Consider the following 22,995-nt stretch of genomic DNA (forward strand, 5'->3'; position numbering starts at 1 on the left):
TGAGCTTTTGGGAACGAAATAATTGTGGTGAGGTGACCCTATGCCCTTGTGCTCGGTCAGTACAGGAAAAGGAGGATCATTTCTTGTGCCTAAATATCATACACATACCTGGCGCCGGGCGGCAGGGACACCGTCATCAGGTCGTCAGCAGGGATGGTGTTACCGCAGGGGCTGCTGGTGGGGATGGGTCCTGGACGCTTTATAGAAACTTTCACTTCCTCCCATTTCTCGGGGAACTGAAAGATCATACACATACTAACTTTAGAAGACGTCCCTTAGAATTATCAGATGGTACCTCAACGGATAAGCAATTAAACCTCAACAAACTTAGATTAAGACAGCTTTACTTACCTGTAACCCTATTTTTCCATGCTTGCTCTTTCTCAGTTTCAAATGCAAGTGTCTGATGCTATTTGATGGCAGATCACAGAAAAGCTATTAAAAATAATGTTCTTCATTTATCCTTTTACATTTTCACAGGCTACATATGTAATGATGCGCATAGAGAGAGACATATTATTGGCCAGTTGTGAGCAGACCACGATTTGTTGATTACACTTGATTGGATTCTCTGGCTCACACTTGAACACGAACATTGTAAACTTGAACAGCATGGTTACCTTGTAGAATCTTCAAGGGGTCAAAGGGTGCTTAATGCCACTACTGCCATCTATAAAAATGTTGGGAAGCAACATCCAGAATACATGGCAACAATCAAAGGTAGAAAGTGGATTGGGTGAGTTGGGAAAGAGAAGACCTCTATAATTTTGATAACTCTTTGGAGTGAGAACTAATAAGAATATTTGATGACACAGTAGGACAAGGTCTATCACTTCCCTTTAGACAACAATGATAAAAGGCGGTGTGACGTCAGCGAACTGGGAAAAAAAAATATATGTAAAATAAATAAAACCTCACTAACATAATCGCATAACTTCCAGAAGAAGTAAAGGAGCATTCGAAGGGGTCCAAAGTGGCTCCTCCTAGTTACTTAAGGGATCTTTAGGATGGCTTCCTTTTTGGTGAGACGCCATTTGAAGCCTCTACAGTTCCCACAAACTGTTTTGCATAAGGAAGATCTCTGAACAGAGTCACATTTACTGTTCAGGTCATGGATCATCTGACCAGAGGTGTGAAGAAAGCCTGCTCTGAGTGAGACCTCAACCTGACTCTTAATGTGTGAGCCTCCTTCAAAGCGAAAAAGACTTTATGCTGCTGAAAGAACGGGTTGAGGTGATTTATACCAAAGGAGGACACTCTACCATAAGTGGTTGTTTTTAAGCAAACCTACCACTGTTATGACTTTATGCAGCTACTTCCGTTTCCGCGGACGCACGGGACAGGGACAAGGGACAAGAAGAAGCTGCACAGGAACATCTGAGGCTGGCTAGCACACGGATCTATGTTAAATGTCAGACATCGGCTGAAAGACATAATGCTATATGAGAAAGGGAATCTCGGCTAGATAAATATAATATAATTGCAGGACCAAATTCTATCTCAAGTGTCTATTTGAGCTCTTTGGCGCCTTCCCATCGGAGCAATATGAGGGATATTCAATACCGACTCCTGAGATCTTAGGCAGAGAGGTGCAAAGATCAGACAAAACTTCATGCAGGACAGGAGGCAAGAAAATGACTCTGAACTTCTGTAAACCATATAACCAGAAATGCACTGTGTCTCTGCTCTTAATTTTCAATTAGTCATTCATTGTACTGGTGGAAAGGTCATATCGAGACCTGAGATAACTTGACACCTGACTGGCTAATAACCATGAATTATGGGAGTAATCCGATTCCTTGTCATTGATTCTTAACGACAGGTTAATACAGATTTATTTAATGATGGATGAAGGTCTGGTTGCTCAAAACCAGGTAATTCAAAGTATAAAAAAACAATAATGAGTGTGTAGCTGTCTGGTTACAGCGTGGTCGCCATTTCAGGGAGTTCGGGCACGGAATCTTGTTATTGTTATCGTTAGATTATATTTGTAGAGCGCCAATCACCATAGATCTCTAGGTGCTAGTAGCGTGGACCGAGGTCCATTCTTGGCAGCAATAAGCCTCACGGTGAGAGTGTCCAGTGACGATGGCAGTATCGTCACCACTCAGCTTTTTGTGATGGAGCAATTCTTAGCTCTCCCAACTGCAGAAGAGCAGTTCCACTTCCCCTCTTGCCATTCGAGCCATACAATAGAAGAGGCGTGAACCTGAGTGGTGGTGCTGGCTCTGTGGGGCTCTGTATCACAGATGTGTGGAGCAGAATGAAAATGGGACTTTGTCCAGGTTATAGAGATGGCAGCTGACAGCCACAGTTCACCACAGACTATGTCCTCCTCGGGCCCTCAAAAGCATCAGTGAAAGTCCTTAGCAAGGGTTTGACATTTTCTTTTTTGGGTGTGGGTGGTTTAGGGGTTACATTCTAACTTACACATTTAGCAGAGATTTATTACTGTGTTAAATTGAGACCCAACACACTGCAGATTCATGTTTTATTCTCTGGGGTCATGCCAGGTGTGTAAGAGAGCATCCAGAAATATCAGTGGGGGTTAAACATTTTTAGGTGAGTGATGCATAGACTTGAAGTATTGGGAACATTTCTAGGCACAGGCCACACATAACATAGGAACGACAGTGTGTCAAAGCATTCTGGATAGCCCAAAGACCTTGGGGCTTATTTACAAGACCTGTGTGCCACCGTAAATTCACTTTTTGTGATGATCCGGTGGTGCACAGGACTTAGCTATATCAACAAGGCCACGTAAAGCCACCCTGCGTGGGTTTTCATGGCCTTGCAGATATGGAGTAAGGCAAAGCTGCGAAAGTCGCTGCATTGCTATACTCTGCATCAGAGTCGTTCCATGAGTGCTGCAGTGGGTGTTCCCCTACTACACCCATAGACTTGGACGCTGCCCCAGATTTACAATATCCCGTAAACCTGGGAGAGCGCCAAAACCTTGCACCTCTAGAGCAGGCGTAACGAGGATAAATGTTTACATTTCTCCTCGTTCTTTCCTCTGTCCATGTGTGCTACATGTGTGCTACATACTTCAACACACATAGCAAGAGGAAAATACCTCTTGTGGTTGTTTTTTTGTGGTCACTGCCTGCACAAAAACAATCCTGCCAACAACACAGACACCCTTCCACCATAGTGCAAGGGTGCCTGCATTGACGCACAGAGGTAAAATGTGCGCCGGCTGAAAGGACAGGAATGCACCATATTTTGTAAATACGTTGCATTCCTGCCCTTTCAAATTGATGTACAGCAGTGCTGCAAAATTATCTGCGATGCTGCCCTATGCCAATTCATTGTAAATATGCCCCAAGTCCTTTTTGGTACTGGATGTTTGCAAAATAGTGATCAAACTGTATTCTACACTGATCAAGAAAGTGTTCACCTGAAGAAGCCCCAGCAATGAAGGTGACTTTAGAAATAGGACTGAAACCCCCCTTTGAGAGTACTGCAATCTAAGGAGCTGGATCTTGGACAATTGCAACAGTGCTAATATTCACCTGCGATTCATAGCGGATTACAATGTCATATTCCATGGAAAAAGGGACATTGTTGATCTGGAATTCCAAAACACCTCCCTCCGGAACTCTGGCAAATCCAGCACCAGTCCACGTAGCAGGGCGGCCCACAGGGTACTCCCGCTCCACCACCGTGCAGCCCTGGGAGAGAGGAAAGAGGAATAAAAAGAGATCATGCAACAAGGCTTATATTATTGGGATGTGCATGGGGCAGTTGCCAAGTGGGCAGTAATTAATTGGTATCCATTGTTTACATGGAATCAGCTCTTGTCTCTCTGTAACTATCCGTTTTATACATATGGTCATGGGTGGATGGAAATTGGATGTAACAGATCTAGTGAACTAAGGTGTGTGTGTGTGCAGAAACCTGCAGTGAGTCTATGTTGGTGTGACATGAGGTGACTGGTCAAAGGAAGGTTGCAGTCAGGTGCTGCATGGCTGAGCCAGCCATGTACACGCATTGGGCACACAGTTCAGTGATAACCGCAATCACTGTGCCTCAACTGACCCCCATATGTTCTCGAGCATGGAGCAGTTCCAATGTATGCCTGTGAGTGCCTCGTTTCTCACTTGTGTGGCTCTCCTCAAACCTGGCTTGTGTCCCAGTAGCCTCTTCAATGGAGGAAGCTTAGTGGCTGTTTCAGGATGATTTGTAGCTTTAGCTATTTTCTGAGGGTTAATGGGTGTGATGGGTCTCATCTGGCCATGGACCTTTGTTAATGGGAGGGCCACTGTGCAGGAGTCTTCTTCAGAGAGGCTTTCAGACGTGCTTTACATGCAGTCAGCAACAAGAACACAGAGTCAGCCAATACTTTCATACATATGTGCATTATGTATGTATAATCAAGCATTATGTAGAGTCTGCCGTTCTTCATATAGAGCGTATAATGGCGGATTGGAAGTTGGATATTATACATATTATACCTCTATATTGAATGCAACATTGTGCATGTAGCATCGAGCACTGAAGTCACCAATGTTTACGTGAAGACCGCTGTTACTTACATGAAGTTGCCATTGCTTACGTGATGTTGCCACTGCTTACATGAAGTCGGCCATTGCTTACATGAAGTCAACATAGCTCACATGAAGTTGCACATTACTTGTATGTAGTCAGCATTGCTTATATGAAGTCAGCTATTACATACATGAAATCACCATTGTTTACATGAAGTCAGCATTACTTGTATGAAGTCAGCATTGCTAATATGATGTAGCCATTGCTTAAGTGAAATTGGCTATTACTTGCATGAAGTCGCCATTACTTACATGAAGACTGCAATGCTTAAATGAAGTCAGTTATTACATACATTAAATCGCCATTGCTTACATGACGTCGCCATTGCTTACATGAAGCCACTATTGCTTATATGAAATCATAATTGCTTATATGAAGTCGCCATTGCTTACTTGGTCATCCCTAATTACATGAAGTCAGCCATTGCTTGTAGAAAGTTGGCAATTGCTTACATGCAGTTGGACATTACTTACATGAAGTCACCATTGCTTACGTGAAGAAGGCTATGACTTACATGAAGTCTGCCATTGCTTATATTAAGTCGGCAATTGCCTACATGAAGTCCACCATTGCTTTTATCAAGTTGACCATGGTTTATATACCATTGTTCATTGTCTCACAGCAGTAGGCATTGCCTAGGGTTTAGTGTTCTTTACATAGTGTCAGCTACTGCTTACACTCACTCATGCAACCATTGTTTGTATGGTAATCAACTGAATATATAAAATCAGACATTGTTTACAGTCAGCCATTCTTCATACAGAACCTGAGAATACTTATATGGAATTAGTCAGCTCTTTTTTTTTTAAAACTCTTTATTCGTGACTGTTTCAGGATGACATACATTTCTGTTCATTTTCTCATCATATCTCACATCAGTCTTTTCCATTTTCTTAACCATTAATATTTGGGAGTATAACATTTCAATCATGAGTTGCTTGTCATATCAGTCCCCGGATGCATCCCATTTATGTTCTGTAAACACCAGAATCATGACTTTCATTATTGGCAAACCCAACTGTCCCCCCCTCCCCGTCCGCCCACCCCCTGTCTCCTGGTTGTTCTCCCTCGTACACTCTACATCCCGGGCCAAGGTGGCTCTGTCTATCTGGGATTTGTTAAAGGTCCTAGGTCTGGTCTAACCCTTGTGAGTAGGACTGTTTATATAGAATGAACTAAGGGTGTAACTAAAAGGAACCATTGTTTTTGCGGTATCAGCCATGATCCTATGAAGTCTGCCAAGTTTATACAGAGTCCAACATGATCATATAGAGTTAGCCTATCTACTCATGGTCATATGGAGCCAGTCGTGTTTTGATCAAACAAGGTGAAAGGAACATGGGTGGCCATTATAGGTAGCAGTTCTTGGTGTCCAATGAAAGGTACCTTTCAAACACTAATGTGTCCTGAGTCAGGCCTGTTGAGGTACCTGCTATCCTCCCATCTGTGACCCCTTTGTGTGTTCCCAATACCTGTCGTAGCAGCGCTAACTCCGCCTCGTACGTGTAGTGGTCCAGATTGATATGGTAGTGTCCAGACTTCACATGGTTGCACTGTCTGCCCACCATGTTACTGCGGCACCTGCACTGGCCACTTTCAGTAGCACACCTGTCATGAGAGAGAGAGAGAGAAGCAACAGCAGTTACAGCATCTGTGCCCAAGATAGCCTGTCGAGCATCCTTATCTCATAGGTCGTTTTGGGCATAAGTAGACTGGCCGAGGGGTTCGCAAGGTGTGTAACGCCAGACTAATGCCTCTGTAAGGCACGGAGGGTTTGAATGAGTCAGTCACCGAAATTAAATATATGCATGTTACTGACACATGAATGAATTTACAAGTACAGTAGATTTCTACTGCAAATCAAACTACATTGACAAAACCAATAGGCCTGATTCTTTTGTGCTGAAAACTTTCCGGCGTTGAGCATGAGGATGTGTTCCCTGTACAGTTCTGTAAGAGTGTGGGTGTGAAGAATGGTTGTATGTTCTTTCAACGAACTCCGTTGTAACGCATGCCTTTACCACGCATGCGTTATTTCGGAATACTATGTTCACGCTTGTCCTTCTCCACGTTTTTTTTCCGTGGTGACGTCATACGTAGAAAAAAAGAAACGGCCGTTTTCTTCCTCTGCGACGCCGATTGCCTTCCTTCTCGTCTAAAGGTTAGTGTTTTTTTGGGGGGGGAAGCCCCCCCCAACCCCCCTTTTTTTTTTGTACCCTTTACCACACATGCCTTTACTACGTACCTCGTAGTAAAGGTATGCGTGGTAAAGGCTGTCGTTGTAACCACGCATGCGTTGTAATGCATGCGTGGTTAAGGTTTTCGTTGAAACGGCCTCGTTGTAGTGGCCGTTTCCCGTGAAGAATAAACAGGTAGTTATGTTTGGCATTCTTAATAGAGTCGACAATGACGTACATGCTCAAAGACACTATTTTTTGTAGTAAAGGCCATTCGAAAGGAATATATTTGTCAATAGTGTTTCTACAAATATTTGTATTAATATATTATGATTATGATTAGTAGTAGTAATTATTTATGAATTAAATAAATATTTAATGTATAAATGCATAACAAAATACATAATTATTATTAACATTAGTAACCATGAACATGCCTGGATCCTGACGCCTATCTCTCTTTCCTGAGCATCTAATCGGCTTCAAGATTGCGCTTCTGCAGGGGGTTACTATACATTTGAGGAACAGTTCATGCCCTCGTCAGGAGGGATGTCCTTGTGTGATGGGGCAGTTACAGCCAGTGCTGCTATGATTTTTAACAGCGTTGTCACTCCCTGGAAGTCTCAGCAAAGATTCCAAGGATTAAAGGATCAGGGAGTCAGAAACGCCCCTTTAATTCTCCTACTCCCACCTACATTGGTGTTACAGCCCATGGGCTTTCTGGCATTACCACGTGCCTGTCCTCAGAGCGATACCTGCTGTCCAGTGTTTGAAGCTGGCTTGGTATATGGTGTACACTTATGTAAGTGGGCACCTTGCACCAATCAAGACAACCCTTATGGTGATTTGAGTGGTCTTAGACAACCCTAGAAAGCTCTCTAAGTGGTGGCTGTGGAGAGCAGCCTTCAGGCTTAGCCCAGAAGGAGTGTAAAGCAGCTTATTTCACCAGAACGTAATCTTGTAGGTATTGATTAAATGAAAAAGAACCGCACAGTGTATTTATAAAAATATGTATTTATTATAAGACACTCACTAGCACATATAGATATCTCCTAGCTGGAGATATACACAATGCACACAATACTTTCCAGAGTCTGAGTTTCTTTCCTGTACCAGTGCTTGTTTCTTCCTGTCGCTGGGTCTGTGTTTGTTTCCAGTCACCGTGCCTGTCTCTCCCTGTTACAGCCTGTGTTTCTTTCTTGTCACTGTGCCTGTCTCTCCCTGTCACAGTCTCTGTGTTTCTTTCCTGTCATCGTGCCTGTCTTTTCCTGTCATATGGTCTGTGTTCTTTCCTGTCACCTGCCTGTCTCTCCCTGTCACAGGGTCTGTGTTTATTTCCTGCACCAGTGTCTAAGGCCCTGCCTTTCAGTGTCTGTGTTTCTATCGTAGTGTCAGTGTCTCTGACTCTCAGGGTCCATGCTTCATAATGCAGAGGGCACAATTTACATAGAAGTGTGACTACACCTTACTCAGTTGTAATTTATTCCTGTGAAACTTTTACATTAGTCACAAAGATAGAAACATCCAACTGACAAATACAGACTCTTAAATGACTAAATTACTGTGGCTTAATTTGCACAAGTATTGTGCAAGGCATGTGAGCAGGATGTCAGTAAGTGTGAAGCAATGCACTGTCCATGATATGTAGGAAAGACATAGGCGTTGGCAAAGGCAATAGGTCTCGCCTATGCGGGATCTATTCACTTTGGTATTTTTTTTAGTTATTCTGCCTAGGATGGTATGGTATGGCCTGAAGATGTATATCATGGTATAGTATGGTATGGCCTGACATTGTATAGTATAGTATGGTATGGATTTCTGTGTAGTATGGTATCTATCGTATGGCAGGCCACTGTCAGGTATGGCATGGTATGATGAGTAAATATATGGTACAGTATTCTTGTCATTATATAGTATGGTATGGCCTGTCATTGTATGGTAAGGTATGATATGGCATGGAATGGCCTGTTATTGTATAGAATGGTATGGCATGGTATTGGATGTTATGGCAGGTCATTGTTTAGATACAGTATGGTTTTTCAATATATAGTATGGTATGGCCTGTCATTGTGTGGTATGGTATGATATGGTATGGAATGACATCACCTGTTATTGTACAATATGATATAGCATGGCCTGTTATTGTGTAGTGTGGTATGGTATAATCTGGGCTGTGACTGTATAGTATGGCATGGTTTGTTAGAGACTAGCATCCTATGGTATGGTATGATATGTATGGTCAGTTATTGTATATTATGATGAGATATGCGCTGGTATGGTATAACCTGTCATTGTATGGTATGGTATGTCTGTCATTGTATAGTATAATATAGTCTGGTATGGTATAACCTGTAATTGTATTGTATGGTATGGTATGTCTGTCATTGTATAGTATGATATGGTCTGGCATGGTATAACCTGTCATTGTATGGTATGGTATGTCTGTCATTGTATAGTATGATATGGTCTGGTATGGTATAACCTGTCATTGTATGGTATGGTATGTCTGTCATTGTATAGTATGATATGGTCTGGTATGGTATAACCTGTCATTGTATGGTATGGTATGTCTGTCATTGTATGGTATGGTATGGTCTGGTATGGTGTGGTGTGGTATGGGATGAATTGTCTTTTTATAGTTTAATATGGTATGGTATGATATGGTATGGGCTTTCATTGTCTAGGATGGTAAATTGTGCCTTATCTGAAGCAAAACATCAAAAGCTATGGAGGAATCAGTTCAAGACTTCAAACTCAAGCAGGCCAATGCCATACTGAGAGGATAATAACTCAAGGCCTCGATGGTACAGCTGGAAGGCGGGCCTTGAAGTTCAGAAGGAGTGGCCGCAATGAGCAGGCTCAGTAGCCCTTCTTGGTTACTGGTTGCCAAATGCATCAGTTTCAGATTGGCCTGTCTGGTCTTAAAATGCCTCTAGAGAGCATCTCCCGCGAACATTATCACCGTACCTCCCAGCCAAGGGAGCCCCCTGCCCATCCCAAGAGAGGCCCCTTCCCCTCCCATAATGCATTCAGAAGAGTGTCCTTTTGTGTTCTTTTAATTTTACTTGTGTGTCTGCAACCTACCCTCTGTGCCTATCACTTCACCTGAATGAGAGCTGAGGTGAAAGCCCTCTGTTGCTGCAACAAATGCCATGCATGCTGTGGCTGCCCACAAGGATGGGACAATGTCAGGGAGGGGCAGATTCTTCTGTGTGAGACTTTAGTCTGTAAACTACAAACTGCCAGGTTTTTTCTGAGAAGATTTAAACCATTTCTTCTCTTTATGAGATTCTGGAATGACCCAGAGCGGGTACCTGTAATATTCTCTGCATTCTTATTCAACCTGACAGTTCTCCCCTCTTTGGTTTACAGCTCCTTTAGGAATAGTAGAGATAACTCTAAAACACTTTTGAAGTGAAATGATCCTCAGTGTGTTGTTAACACTTCGTCTCAAAGCTTAAAAAGAATAGGCTGTTTTATTTGATGAGTAAATAGCTTGTGCAAGACACATATTAAAGAAGTAGCTTTCAGGTTTAGCGGTGCCCTTTGATCATGGTGACTCCCTTTTCCAAAGTACCAGAACAAGGGCACCTGTAGGCTGGTAAATTGCAACTCCTTGACCAGTCACACCCCACAACCCTGGTTTCCAGACATATCTGCCAAATTCTAAGACATTTTTCCTCGGTGTATTTACTGCCATCTTCTTGTTTTTCGCAGCGCTTATGAAGGGCACTTAAGTGATGCTGCAGAAGACAGTAGTTCCATTCAATATTATTGTGTAATCTGCGTTCTGTAATAGTAACATCAGGGTGTGCCCCGTCCTAGGGATCTAGATCCGTGATGAGCCAAAACAGTCTCTATGCCTACTACACAGAGGCTGAACAAGAGAGGGGCGGCACACACCCTTGTTCGCTATTACTCTTGGTCCCAGGGGATAAAGCAGAGGCTCTTTCAGCCCAGGTCATACTGTATAGCTGCTGGATAGCCCGGAACAGTATGGAATATCCCAGCAATTCCCAGTTGATGAAGCAAGTACACAATAGTTTCCCAGCATTAACATTTGTGGATGACACTAGGCAGTGATACAAGTTTAGATGATGTTCCATTCAAGTCAGTCTATTTGAAAGAATGGCAATGATATACAACCTAATCGCATATACTTCAATCAATCGATCAGATTTCTTAGAAAGCACAACTACTCACGCCAAGTCGCAACCATGATCTCCTGAGGAATCACCGCTCCAGTTTGCTTTTTCCAGGGATCACTAAGATTGTTGAGAAGCCTGTCAACTCAGTCCTTTCCACATTTTGGAGTCTCACAATCACCTTCACCCCTCAAAGACTGGCTTTCGACCCCAACAGGGTACAGAAACTGCCCTCTTAGCAGTAGTCGAAGACTCCAGGAAAATCCTGGATGGTGGAGGCTCTGCGCTATCATTCTCTTGGATCTCAGTGCAGCCTTCGTCACTGTTGGCCACCACTCCTTGGTCCATAGACTCATAAGTGTTGGGGTGACTGGGGGCGCCATAAGGTGGCTGAAATCTTTTCTGGAAGACAGGTCATTTCAGGTTTTTGAAGCATATGCTATTTCGAAATATATGTCGCTTAGCTGTGGGGTTCCGCAGGGACCATCTTTGAGCTCCACTCTGTTCAATGTAAACATGAGTCCACTAGCAGAGATAGTGCTTCCTTTTGGGGTCCAGATTGTCACTTATGCTGACGATACACAACTTGTTGTGGCCCTTAATCACTCCGTTAATTCTTCGCCTGGTCTAGGCCCATGCTTGGAGAAGGTGGCCAGGTGGATGGAGGATTCATATCTGAGATTGAATGGAGATAAGACGGAGCTTATGCTCCTAGGTAATTCTCCAATTTTTAATGTAGGAATGTTGTGGCCAGTCTGTCTTGGTCCCGCTTGTACTCCCAAGAACGGAATTAAAGTCTGGGCGTCTGGCTCAATCGCAACTTGAATTTTAAGCATCAGGCCCTGAAGTTGGCAGGTACTTGTGATGGAATCCTTAGGATGCTTCGTAAAGTTCTTCCTCTTCTACCATTCCTTGCAAGAAGACGTATGGTCTAGGCTTTGATTCTTTCTCACCTGGACTAGGAGAATGCTCTTTATTTAGAAGTTCACCCTGCTACCATCACGAAGCTGCAGACTGTGCCAAACTGCGCAGCGTGTATGCTTCTTCGGATTCCGAACCGCCAATCCACGAAACAAGCTAGTAACACCCTCCATTGACTCCCCATACAGGAGAGAATTACATTTAAGGCTCTCTGTATTGTTCACAAGACATTCGCAGGGAAGGGATCACCTATTAACCGGTCCATGGTTTTGCCCTACCGTTCAAACAGGTGCCTGCGCTCAAGCAATCTCTGTCTCGCCTTAGTTCCCAGAGTAAAAAAGTTAACAAGTGGTGGCCGTCTGTTTTCCTATAATGCTGCTGGGATGTGGAACACCCTCTCCCTCTCCACATTCGTCTTGAACCTAATCATTTGGCCTATCCGAGATCTCTTAAAACATGGCTTTTTCCATAACTTTGCCTAGTGTTTTTCACTGTTTGTGCTGCTGTTAGCACTGGAAAGCTCTTGAGTAGCTATGAGCTTAATAAATGTTTTATTCATTCATTCACCAGTGCGGGTCACAAGGCCCTGTTCGAGGTTTGTGCAATCTTTGGTTTCACCATCAAGTAGTACAAATAGTCAGTAATTTCATGGTTCTGTTGCGGGGGATTTTTAGGTCGTGCAAACTGTCTGGTTGTAAAAGACATACTGAGGGCTTATCAAAAACATACATGAGCTTGCAGCCCACCCGTAACGTATTGTTGATTGGCTCTCATGGAGCATAGCCTCTTTACCATGTCTATGATTGGCAGGCTTCTATGCTTCCTCTGCTTGCTTTTAGGAAACTACTTTTTCTTTTTTTTCTTTAAGCACTTCATGATAGTGCATGTATTTTCCAGCTGTCTCCCTTGAGTGTTTTTCTCCCCCTTGCCCTCTCTCGCCCATGTGCTCATGTTGCTTTCTCTCACCCTTTCTGCTTCTTCATCCACACCCATGTTGCTCTCTTTTGCCCGTATTTCTCCCTGTGTCCCTGTTCTCTCCGCATTGTTGCTTCTTTCCCTGGGCATCCTCCCTAACTACTCCTCCATTTTAATCTTTTTTCTTTTTTTAAGGCACTTTTGTGCTACGTTTTTTAAAAAAAGCACTTTTGCGAAATGACTACGTTTTGAAAAAAAAAACACTTTTGCGCACTTTTTTTTAACGAGCAAGCCTAAAAGCCAGTGACATTTTGTAGACGCACATGTGTGTTCAACGCATGTGCATACCTATAACATGAACCACAGGCTAATCCTATTGGCTTTACCAATGATTGTGTATTTAGCAGGTCCAACACTGACTCCCTCCCTGTAGCCGGTGAGCCTTTGTTAATTTTTGCCTTCATACTACCTCAGTTTTTTAGGGCCCTCCCGGATTGAGAATCTTGGAGCTGAGCCTGGCTCCGAGTACATCCTGTTCAGCTAGGTCGAGCAGTCATGCGCTCTGGAAGATTCCTTGAACTGAGTTTTACTGGAAGATCAGTCTGCAGATATGGAACTCACCAGCGGATGATAGTAAACTGATAGCCGCCTTCATGAGTTTCAGAAAAATACATTCTTGTTTAATCCTGGGTAATGTGGGCTGTGACTTGTCTGAGTCTATGGAGCTTAGCGATACTTTCCTTTGTGGTGAGCGCTGAAGAAAATAAATACATAAATAACAAAATCTATAGTAGATGAGGACTCGGAGCCAACTCTCATCAAGGAATGAAGGGAAGAGGAATACTGACAAGGAGGTAGTTTAAGGTATGTGCACACCTCATATACGGGAAGAATGTTATGTTATGTAGTACTGCCCGCCTCCGAGCCTCATGCAGTGAGTCTCCACCAGTCGTAGAAAAGGCAGTGCTTAATTTGATCTGGTGGTTTTCGGTGCTCAGTACCGGCACTTAAATGTGATCACTAGCGCTTATGACAATCTGCCACAAGGTGGCGCTGTCTGACTAATTTAGAGATGACCACAACAACAGTAAATTATTAATTCAATATACATTAAGAATGACTATTACCTGCCACCCAAGCCATTCTAATAGCTTTAGGGGCCTGGAATAATCCGAATTGTGACACTGGTAGGAGTGTGATGGTTAGTAGATGTGTTCTTACTATCATTGGCAGCATGGCAGGTCAATGTGTGGTGCAAACTGCATTGGCCTCCTGACTAGAGCCCTGAACAACAACAGCCCGTGCCTTGGAAAAATTAATGTGTCCTCATGTAACGCAACTGGTGCTTGTGTAAAGCGCTCTGTTACTCAGTACCTTAGGGTCAAGTTTGCGCTGTATAAAACTCCCTTACAAATTAAGCACTGAAAAGGAGAACAAAATATGGACTTGTTGCTCTACAATGTATCAAGTAGAATAGTCATTTTAACCAGTTACAATGTCCAGGGCTAAGTGGTAAAGGTTGACGTCAAGGACCAGCAACACACGCTCTCACCTGACTTCTCTGCGTCCCTGCGCCTGCTGAGCGGTGCGCACGCGCAGTGCGGCTGTGACTAGCCTCGCACATCCGCACGGGGCACTTACTGGTTCTCCCAGGCTCCTCCGATGTCACAGTCACAGGCACGACAGCCGTGGACGTCATGGCTCAGTGCCCAGTGCTCCGGCTAAAGGCAAAGAAAACTAACATTAGTGGTAAAGGATGACAAGCTGTTTCAAGACTGCCTGGTTCTGTGAAATGTTGTGCTTCCTCGAAATAGAAAACTGGAATTCAGCCACACAAACAGAACTCAGAAAAAGAGGAAAAAAGTTACTTACCTGTTAAATTAGTTTTACAGACTGACTTCAGTTAGAGATCAGCTTGATAGGCAGAATCTTGCCATCAACTGGATGGCTTTGGAAAAGTACCTGGTTTTGTTAAAAGAGCCTTTGACCTAAATCATATATTAGTTTAATAATGTTCTAACAAAGAACCCAGCTAGAAAAAACATCACAAGAACTTTTCAAATGTCGAAGTCTCTCAGGTTCATTTGAGCGTCCGAATGTCAAGGACGGGACGTCGAGAAGGTCTGTTCAGACCCCATTTTGATTGCCCAAAGAAAGAGCAGCTGCTTCCAGAAGTCACAGTGCCACCATGCTCAGAATAGTAAACATAAAAAAGGTGTCAAGTGTCCCCTTAAGAAGGTCTCAGTGAGGAGGAAACCCTCAGAAAATGGAAAAAAAACTCCTTAATAATCTTGTAGCTCTAGACTGAAGATGTAGATTAGAGCTGAAGAAATGAGCAAGGCTCCAAAGCAACAAGAAAGAAAAAGAGCCAACCCAGGAATTAATCTGAAGTAATGCAGAAGATTAAAATCCTGAAAGCAAAAATCTGGGACAACATAGAAGCAATTGTATGAAGAATACCCCAAAAAATGAGGAAAGAAATGTGCTGCAAAACATCTTTCTCTTGTGACTGTCTCCTTTATATATGACCAGGATAGGATAGGACATCACAGGAAAAGACGTAGCTCCATCCTAGATTGGGAAGCTCAAATAATGTCCTATGGTCATTCCACCATCTTGGGAGGGGTTGGGTAAGTACTAGGGGGCAGGTTTACAAGAAAGTGCTGCAGCGCGGCACCGCAAGCCCTTTGGCTGCGCCACGTTGCAGCACTTTATGAGCACAGGAATTTTGACATATTTACAATTATATGTCCTGTGCTCTCCCTTGCGCTGGTGCACAAACAGCTGTCAAGCGCCGGCGCAGGCACCCTTGCACCCTGGGGCATGATGCCTGCACCATGGGGAGATTGTTTTTGTGCCGGAAGGGGCACCTTGCTGCACAAAAACAATCACTACAGGCATTTTCCTCTTTCAATGCGTGCTGCAGAATGCAGCACGCATTGAAAGAGGGAAAAAAAACGAGGCGAAAATAAAACGTTTCTCCTTGTTGCGCCTCGCTACGCCACTTCTAGGGTGGCGTAGCATATTGACACTTTGGATGCCTATTTTTGCTTTCTTTTTGCTCTTTTTATTTGAGAGCATCCTTGCTTACCACAGGCAGTTAGGTGAGAGTACAGACAATGCTAGTATACTGGTCTGTAGAGATGACACAAGTCCATTTTTAGCTGAGAGGACTCAGCGAGTCAATACAGGACCAATTTGGCCCAAAGCATGGTCCATTAGGTAACAGATGATTACAAATGTAAGGCTTCATTTACAAGCCCATTGCACCGCCAGTGTGCCTGCCCATATTTACATGGCCGTGTAAAGTAATTTTTCTGTGTGAAAGGAGCGTTCCATGGGTGTTGCTGTGGTTCCCTCGCAACATTCATAGAACCCGACCTGATCCCAGATTTACATTGCATTCTGCAGCACGCATAGAAGGAGAAAATCGCTTTTAACGATTGTTTATGTGCAGGAAGGTGTCAATAAACAATCATCCCTGCAACGCAAGGGTATCTGTGTTGGCGCACGGCTGCTGTTTGTGCACCAGCGCAGGGGAGAAGGACAGGAATGTGCTGTATCTTGTAGATACAGCCCCTTCCTGCCCTTTTATTTTGAGGTACGGCAGCACAGCAGGAAGGCGTGCTGCGTTGCTGTGCGTCAAAATATAATAAATGAGGCTTGCAGTGCCTAGAGCGAAGGAGCTATAAAATATTCGAGGTTGTAACTTAGACCCTGATGGTGCTTTTACTCCTATTTGTTTTGCTGGATAATTCAATAAAATGGTGTGCTACTTCTAATGATAAATTTGGGGTGCTTTCCCGACTTTTAGGGTGCTTTGCTACTTGATTTTCAAGTTCGGCGACCCTGAGTCATGGGTTTGAATAGCGCTACAATAGCTGCAAACTGGTGCAAAGCACTACAATTAAGTTGGCATAGTATGGTGCCCATCACCATAAAAAAGGCACTGGAAATCTTGTTGCTGAATTTTTAGGTAACAACACTTTAACAGTAATGATTTTTTTATTTTGGGTTTTTAGCAAATCTTCACCTTGTCGCCTTTCCGCCTCTCCTTTCCAGACACAAACAGAGCTCTGCATCTTACAGATATCAAAGGCTCTTCAATGATTACCATAAGGATGATGTGGGGTCAGGGGTCACACAACCATGTCAGAAAACTTTGATGGAGAAATCCAAACTGCTCAAGCTTGGAAACTCTCCACTTGTGGTTATGGACTTTTACCAGCCCAGGGCACCAAGTGGACCGGTTGCCAAGCTCTGTATCCCACGTTAGACAAAGTGCATAGTTGGCGCGGTGAGTAAAGCGAGCAGAATCGGAGAGAAACATAGTCAAGTAGGAAGGTAATTGAATGGTTGGAATGGTAGGGCAGGTTAGCTGCCAGCACCCATGGTTCCTCTGCCAGTTGAGCAGCACCCACCACTTCCTCTCACAGGAGAACAGCACCACCTGGTCCTATTGTGCCAGTTGAGCAGCACCAGGCACCCCTCTGCCAACTGAGCAACTCCACCCTCCTCTCCTCCGCCAATGCTGACCTCCAGAACTCAACAGAGCAAGATTCTTGCACCAACACATTACCACAAGACAGACCAATGGTTGAAATGGTTGTGTGTGACCCCTGAATAAAGGACAAATGAGGGGAGCAAATGAGGAAGGACCCTCAAAGTGAACAGACAAGAAGAACAAAACAAAGGTGAGAGAACACACGTTGGGTGGACAAACTAGCGGAAAAGGCAATGCACCTATGAGATGTTGCCCGACATAGAGCAATGTTCAGAATAAGGTTCAATATGCTCTGCCCCTGCAAACCTGGAAGTTAACCGTGATCTTTCCTTCCTGTGGGTTAGCGGTCCAGCTTTGGTCCCCTGACACTGCCCTGCCTTTTAGAGTTTCCAAACTAGACCTTGGTGATAACGGGTAGTTTTGATGTTTCTTTGAGATATCTTCAGCCTTTTTCTGATCCTGTCCCACTCTGCTTGTGTCTGTAATGAAAGCCTTGGACTTTCTACCTGGTAACTTTTTACTGTTCTTGTGATTCATTGTTCATGAGCCCACTACCAACTAACTTCTAGAACAAACCACCTCTTCCAGATGTTGCACCTCAAAAGTGGTGAGAGCAGGTCCTGGGAGACGGAGAAAGTTCAAATCTGCTGAACTGGCATGGAATAGAGACAGAGAGAGAGAGAGAGAGAGAGAGAGAGAGAGGTGGTCCAGATTTGAAGAACTGGCAATCTGTCTCTGCAAGATGAGACAGCCTTGTTTGGGAACAATAAACACACATATTTTTTAAAGGAGGTGAAACGATCTTTCTCTGAAATAGAGTCACTTGTGACTAGAGATTTGCAGAACGAGCTTCTATCTACATCATCGAAATTATGTGACTTTGAAACATTGTGACATGTATAAAAGGTGTACTCCCTTATTCCACTGGGAATGTGGTCCATTTAAAACGATTTTTGTAGCAAATTAATGTTGTCAGGAAGCGGATATGTTTTTAGGAAACAGAAGGTTTAATGACCCAGTTTTAGGAAAGTTATAAAAGTTATACCTACCTCTTTCACAAACAGTCTATGACTTTTTAAAAGTCACCTATAAGTTTAATAATGTTTTAACAAAGAACTAACACTAAAAAAAATTACAAGAAATTTGTAAATATTTTTAATTGATCATTACATTTTTAGTCAATATATATTTAGTGCCAGAAATGTCTCACCTTTAGCAGAAAAAAAAGCAGAAAAACATGCGTTTGTGTTCACTTTCCACTAAATGTTGTAACTTCGCCAACCTGCTCACATTTTCCCCAAAGCTGGGGAGCTGGTGAACATTGTGCAACTTCCCACATCCCTCATGTTCCAGGAATGCACTGGGAGCTGGTGGGAGGTGGAGCTGGCAGGAGTGAGTGGGGGTAGGTGTTTCCACGGAGCAAACACACATTTTTAGATGTAATAATCAAAGTCTTGGCTTTAAGATGTTCTAGGAATTTGAAACGTGCTCCATTTTTGTGTCTTCTGGGACAAACATCCATTTACCCTTGTTTTTGATTTACGTTTGATGCGGAAACCTTGGCCTCGTGCGCCGAGCAGCTGTCTGGCAACTCACACCCCTATCAGGGGTGCATTCGTGGACAAGGGTGTTCATTCAGCAAATCACAAAGAAAACCTGAAATGTATTCAATCCGAGTAATTCCCACATTTTGAGCAAATTTGCTCATTCTAGTAATACTCACATGCACAGATATTTATGCAAAAAGAAATGTAGCAGGACAAAATTGTTGAATGCTTGAGTGTAATGCATCGATGCATTTCCACTGCATAACTTCTTGTCCACGGAGAAAATACTTTTCCCAGTGGACAAAGCCATTTCCTAAACTCCCACGAGTTGTGTCTGATGTCTTCTCTGTTTTCCAGCAGGTCAATGGGTAGTAACTGAACAATGTTTGTTAATACCCACACTTGTGGGTTTGTGGTTCTTTATATTTGCACGTGTCCCCACCATAAAAACCTTGAAAAATCGCCCCTCGGAGTAGATTTACTCACAGGTAAAATGATGCGACCTCAGGTGGGTCAGAGTGTTGAGTGTCCGGGGTGTGGAAAGCGGCTGAAGAAAGGCGGTGCAGAAAAGCAAAAAAGGACGAGGGTCACAGGTCTTTCAGTCCATCATAGGACTGACACACCCAAAGGGTGACGTCACAGTTATTGTATAACTAGGGGTTGGAGCTAATGTATAGCAAGGTCGGTGGCTCTGTGACACAATACTGTGCTATACTGTATCACCAGCAGGCAACACGATCCATGAATCCATAGATCACACCAACACGGATGTCAATTCTCTACCACTTCGGGGTGGGGGGCAGTGAGATAGACAGAAATCCACATTTTCGGCCCAGGACAATATACTGATAAGCCCTTGACCCACTCTCAGTGTTCAATTTACTGCTGGAGGTGTGGAGGGGGAGGGTCTGATATAATATGAACACTAAGAACATATGACATATGACCTTCAGTGTTGAATGCCTCCTTCAAGAAAAACTACATAGTCTTGAAAACAATAGCAACAGTTTGGAACTTCCATGCAGCCGAGGATGACTCTGTGTTAGAGCTTTGGAACTTCCATGCGGCCGAGGATGACTCTGTATCAGAGCTTTGGAACTTCCATACAGCCGAGGATGACTCCGTGTTAGACCTTTGGAACTTCCATGCAGCCGAGGATGACTCTGTGTTAGAGCTTTGGAACTTCCATGCGGCCGAGGATGACTCTGTATCAGAGCTTTGGAACTTCCATGCAGCCGAGGATGACTCTGTGTTAGAGCTTTGGAACTTCCATGCGGCCGAGGATGACTCTGTATCAGAGCTTTGGAACTTCCATGCAGCCGAGGATGACTCTGTGTTAGAGCTTTGGAACTTCCATACAGCCGAGAATGACTCTGTGTTAGAGCTTTGGAACTTCCATGCGGCCGAGGATGACTCTGTATCAGAGCTTTGGAACTTCCATGCAGCCGAGGATGACTCTGTGTTAGAGCTTTGGAACTTCCATGCAGCCGAGGATGACTCTGTGTTAGAGCTTTGGAACTTCCATGCGGCCGAGGATGACTCTGTATCAGAGCTTTGGAACTTCCATGCAGCCGAGGATGACTCTGTGTTAGAGCTTTGGAACTTCCATACAGCCGAGAATGACTCCGTGCTAGAGCTTTGGAACTTCCATACAGCCGAGGATGACTCCGTGTTAGAGCTTTGGAACTTCCATACAGCCGAGGATGACTGTGTTAGAGCTTTGGAACTTCCATACAGTCAAGGCTGTCTCCGTATTAGAGCTTTGGAACTTCCATACAGCCGAGGATGACTCCGTGTTAGAGCTTTGGAACTTCCATACAGTCAAGGCTGTCTCCGTATTAGAGCTTTGAAATTTCCATACAGCCAAGGATGACTCTGTGTAAGAGCTTTAGAACTTCCATGCAGCCGAGGATGACTCTGTATTAGAGCTTTTGAACTTCCATACAGCAGAGGATGACTCTGTGCTAGAGCTTTGGAACTTCCATGCAGTCGATGACGACTCTGTATTAGAGCTTTGGAACTTCCATGCGGCCATGGATGACTCTGTGTTAGAGCTTTGGAACTTCCATACAGCCAAGGATGATTCTGTATTAGAGCTTTTGAACTTCCATACAGCAGAGGATGACTCTGTGCTAGAGCTTTGGAACTTCCATGCAGTCGAGGACGACTCTGTATTAGAGCTTTGGAACTTCCATGCGGCCCTGGATGACTCTGTGTTAGAGCTTTGGAACTTCCATGCAGTCGAGGACGACTCTGTACTTCCATACAGCCATGGATGACTCTGTGTTGGAGCTTTGGAACTTCCATGCAGCCGAGGATGACTGTACTACAGCTTTAGAACTTCTATGCAGCCAAGGAAGACTCTGGGGCCGATTACAAGTCTGACAGTCCTCGGACGGATAGACTCATGGTGGGATGGCGGCGACGGTCTTGCGACTGCCACATTACGACCATAGTGGTCATGTTGGCACAGTCAAACACAAGGAGATGATGGACAGAAAAATGAAACATTTCAAATACTCACCCCAATTCACTATTAAATGTGGGTTGAATCCATCATCTTTCTTTAACTCACTTCACCATTAACCCTAGGCGAAGTACTATGCTACGCTCGTGTAGTTTGTGAAGTTTGCGCTTCTTTGCACTACGCGAATTGGACGTAGCACAGTGCAAACACGCTTAGCGTAGCGGTCATTTTTTGCTTGCTCGCAGTCCTCAACATCAAGTTGGCAATCGCAAGCGAGCAAAATGACATCCCGACGAGACTTTTTCCCCGTTCACGATCCGAAACATTCGATCGCGAGCGTGGAAAACAAACCTCCCGGCGAGATTGTCAACACAGGGAGGTCAGGTTGCTCATTTCGAATGGTCGCGTAGGCTGGCGACCGCTCGTGATGAGAAACTACCAGTCCGCGTTGAGAAAGCTGACGCTCGAGTAGAAATCTACTCGAGCGAGCGGCAGAAAACGGCCGCTTGCACTGTGCAAGAAGCGGTTTGCACTGATTGCACAGTGCGGCCAAGCATCCGGCACTGTGCAATCAGTGCGAACAGCATTTTGCACAGTGCACTACTCAGTTTGCGTAGCTACGCGTAGCTCGTGTAGTGCACTTCGCATAGCTACACGTAGCGCTACTACACAAACTACGCCCAGGGTTACTCACCATGCCCTGGGACAGCCAACGCCACCAGGGAACGACTCCCTGGTGGTGCCTCGTGGTCCAGAGGACCGCTGTGGTCCCGTCAAGCATATTAGGAGTTTCCTCTCTGCCAGGGTTTTCATGGTGGTTCCTCCTCCATGAAAACTCTGGCGGAGAGAAAACAAAGGGGGCCCTTCAGGGCACCCTTGTGACTCACGCCCCGTGGATGCACACAACGGGGCACAACATGTGCCCCTTGTGTGCATGTGCAGAAGTTCCAGCACAGCATGGACTTTTCAGTCCATGCCATGCTGGAAAAGTTTTTGATGTTCCCATTGTGGTGCCCATGGGAACGCCAAAGGAATCGCCTGTGAATGATTCAAAAAGTAATCATACAGTGGTTGGTTATCAAGCGGTTTTGGTGCTGCGGTGGCGGGGTTGTCCCGCTGTCACACCGTCAAACTCGTAATCGGCCCCTCTGTGTTAGAATGTTAGACTGACCCTTCCAGCTAGAGTAAGGTAGAAAACAGGGCACAATAAGGGATTTGTGAATGATGTGTATATTTATGTGGTCTAAACTGATGTGTGCTTTTAGCTTTGGAACTGATGTGTCCAAGTAGTTTAGTTTTTTGTCCATGTTGGACTCCCATGATTTGATCCTTTGTAAGACCCGGGTGGGCTGTACTCCTTTTTGCCAATAACGTATTTCATAAATTCACAAACATAGTTACCGTCAGAAAACGTAACCTGTAGGTGAAATGCCCAGCAAAAAAAATACGTTTTTGTGGCAGACCTCATCTGCCAAAAAGCAGGTTACACTCTGAGTGAATGAATGAATGAATGGCATCTTCAGCTCAGCTTCACTCAATAAAGCCATCCTAAGTGCAAACACAAAAACAACATAATTGATGAAAACACCTCCCAAAACAGCAGAAAGCATTCAGCAAGAATCACAGAATGGCTCACCAGGCATTGGTTACAGCTCCGGCCGGTCACCAGCCGCTTGCAGAAGCAGTCGCCGCTGATACGGTCACATGGGGCACCATCCGATACTGTGCCTCGTGGATCGCACTGGCACCCTACAAAGAAAGAAAAGGG

General features: G+C 44.3%; 1 protein-coding gene across 2 annotated transcripts in view; it reads right to left on the minus strand.

The window, feature by feature from the left end:
* Nucleotides 1-22,995, minus strand: part of LOC147693099 (laminin subunit beta-2-like) — a 251,162-nt gene that overhangs the window by 80,299 nt on the left and 147,868 nt on the right. For both annotated transcript variants that reach the window (XM_086939355.1, XM_086939354.1), the window contains exons 12-16: nt 22,864-22,976; nt 14,351-14,430; nt 6,024-6,159; nt 3,516-3,674; nt 109-236 (exon numbers count right to left, since the gene is read on the minus strand). In XM_086939355.1, coding sequence (XP_086795481.1) covers nt 109-236; nt 3,516-3,674; nt 6,024-6,159; nt 14,351-14,430; nt 22,864-22,976 — 616 coding nt within the window. The remainder of the gene's footprint in view (nt 1-108; nt 237-3,515; nt 3,675-6,023; nt 6,160-14,350; nt 14,431-22,863; nt 22,977-22,995) is intronic.

The sequence above is a fragment of the Lissotriton vulgaris genome, chromosome 9 (genome assembly GCF_964263255.1).
Source record: "Lissotriton vulgaris chromosome 9, aLisVul1.2, whole genome shotgun sequence".
Classification (NCBI taxonomy): Eukaryota; Metazoa; Chordata; class Amphibia; order Caudata; family Salamandridae; genus Lissotriton; species Lissotriton vulgaris.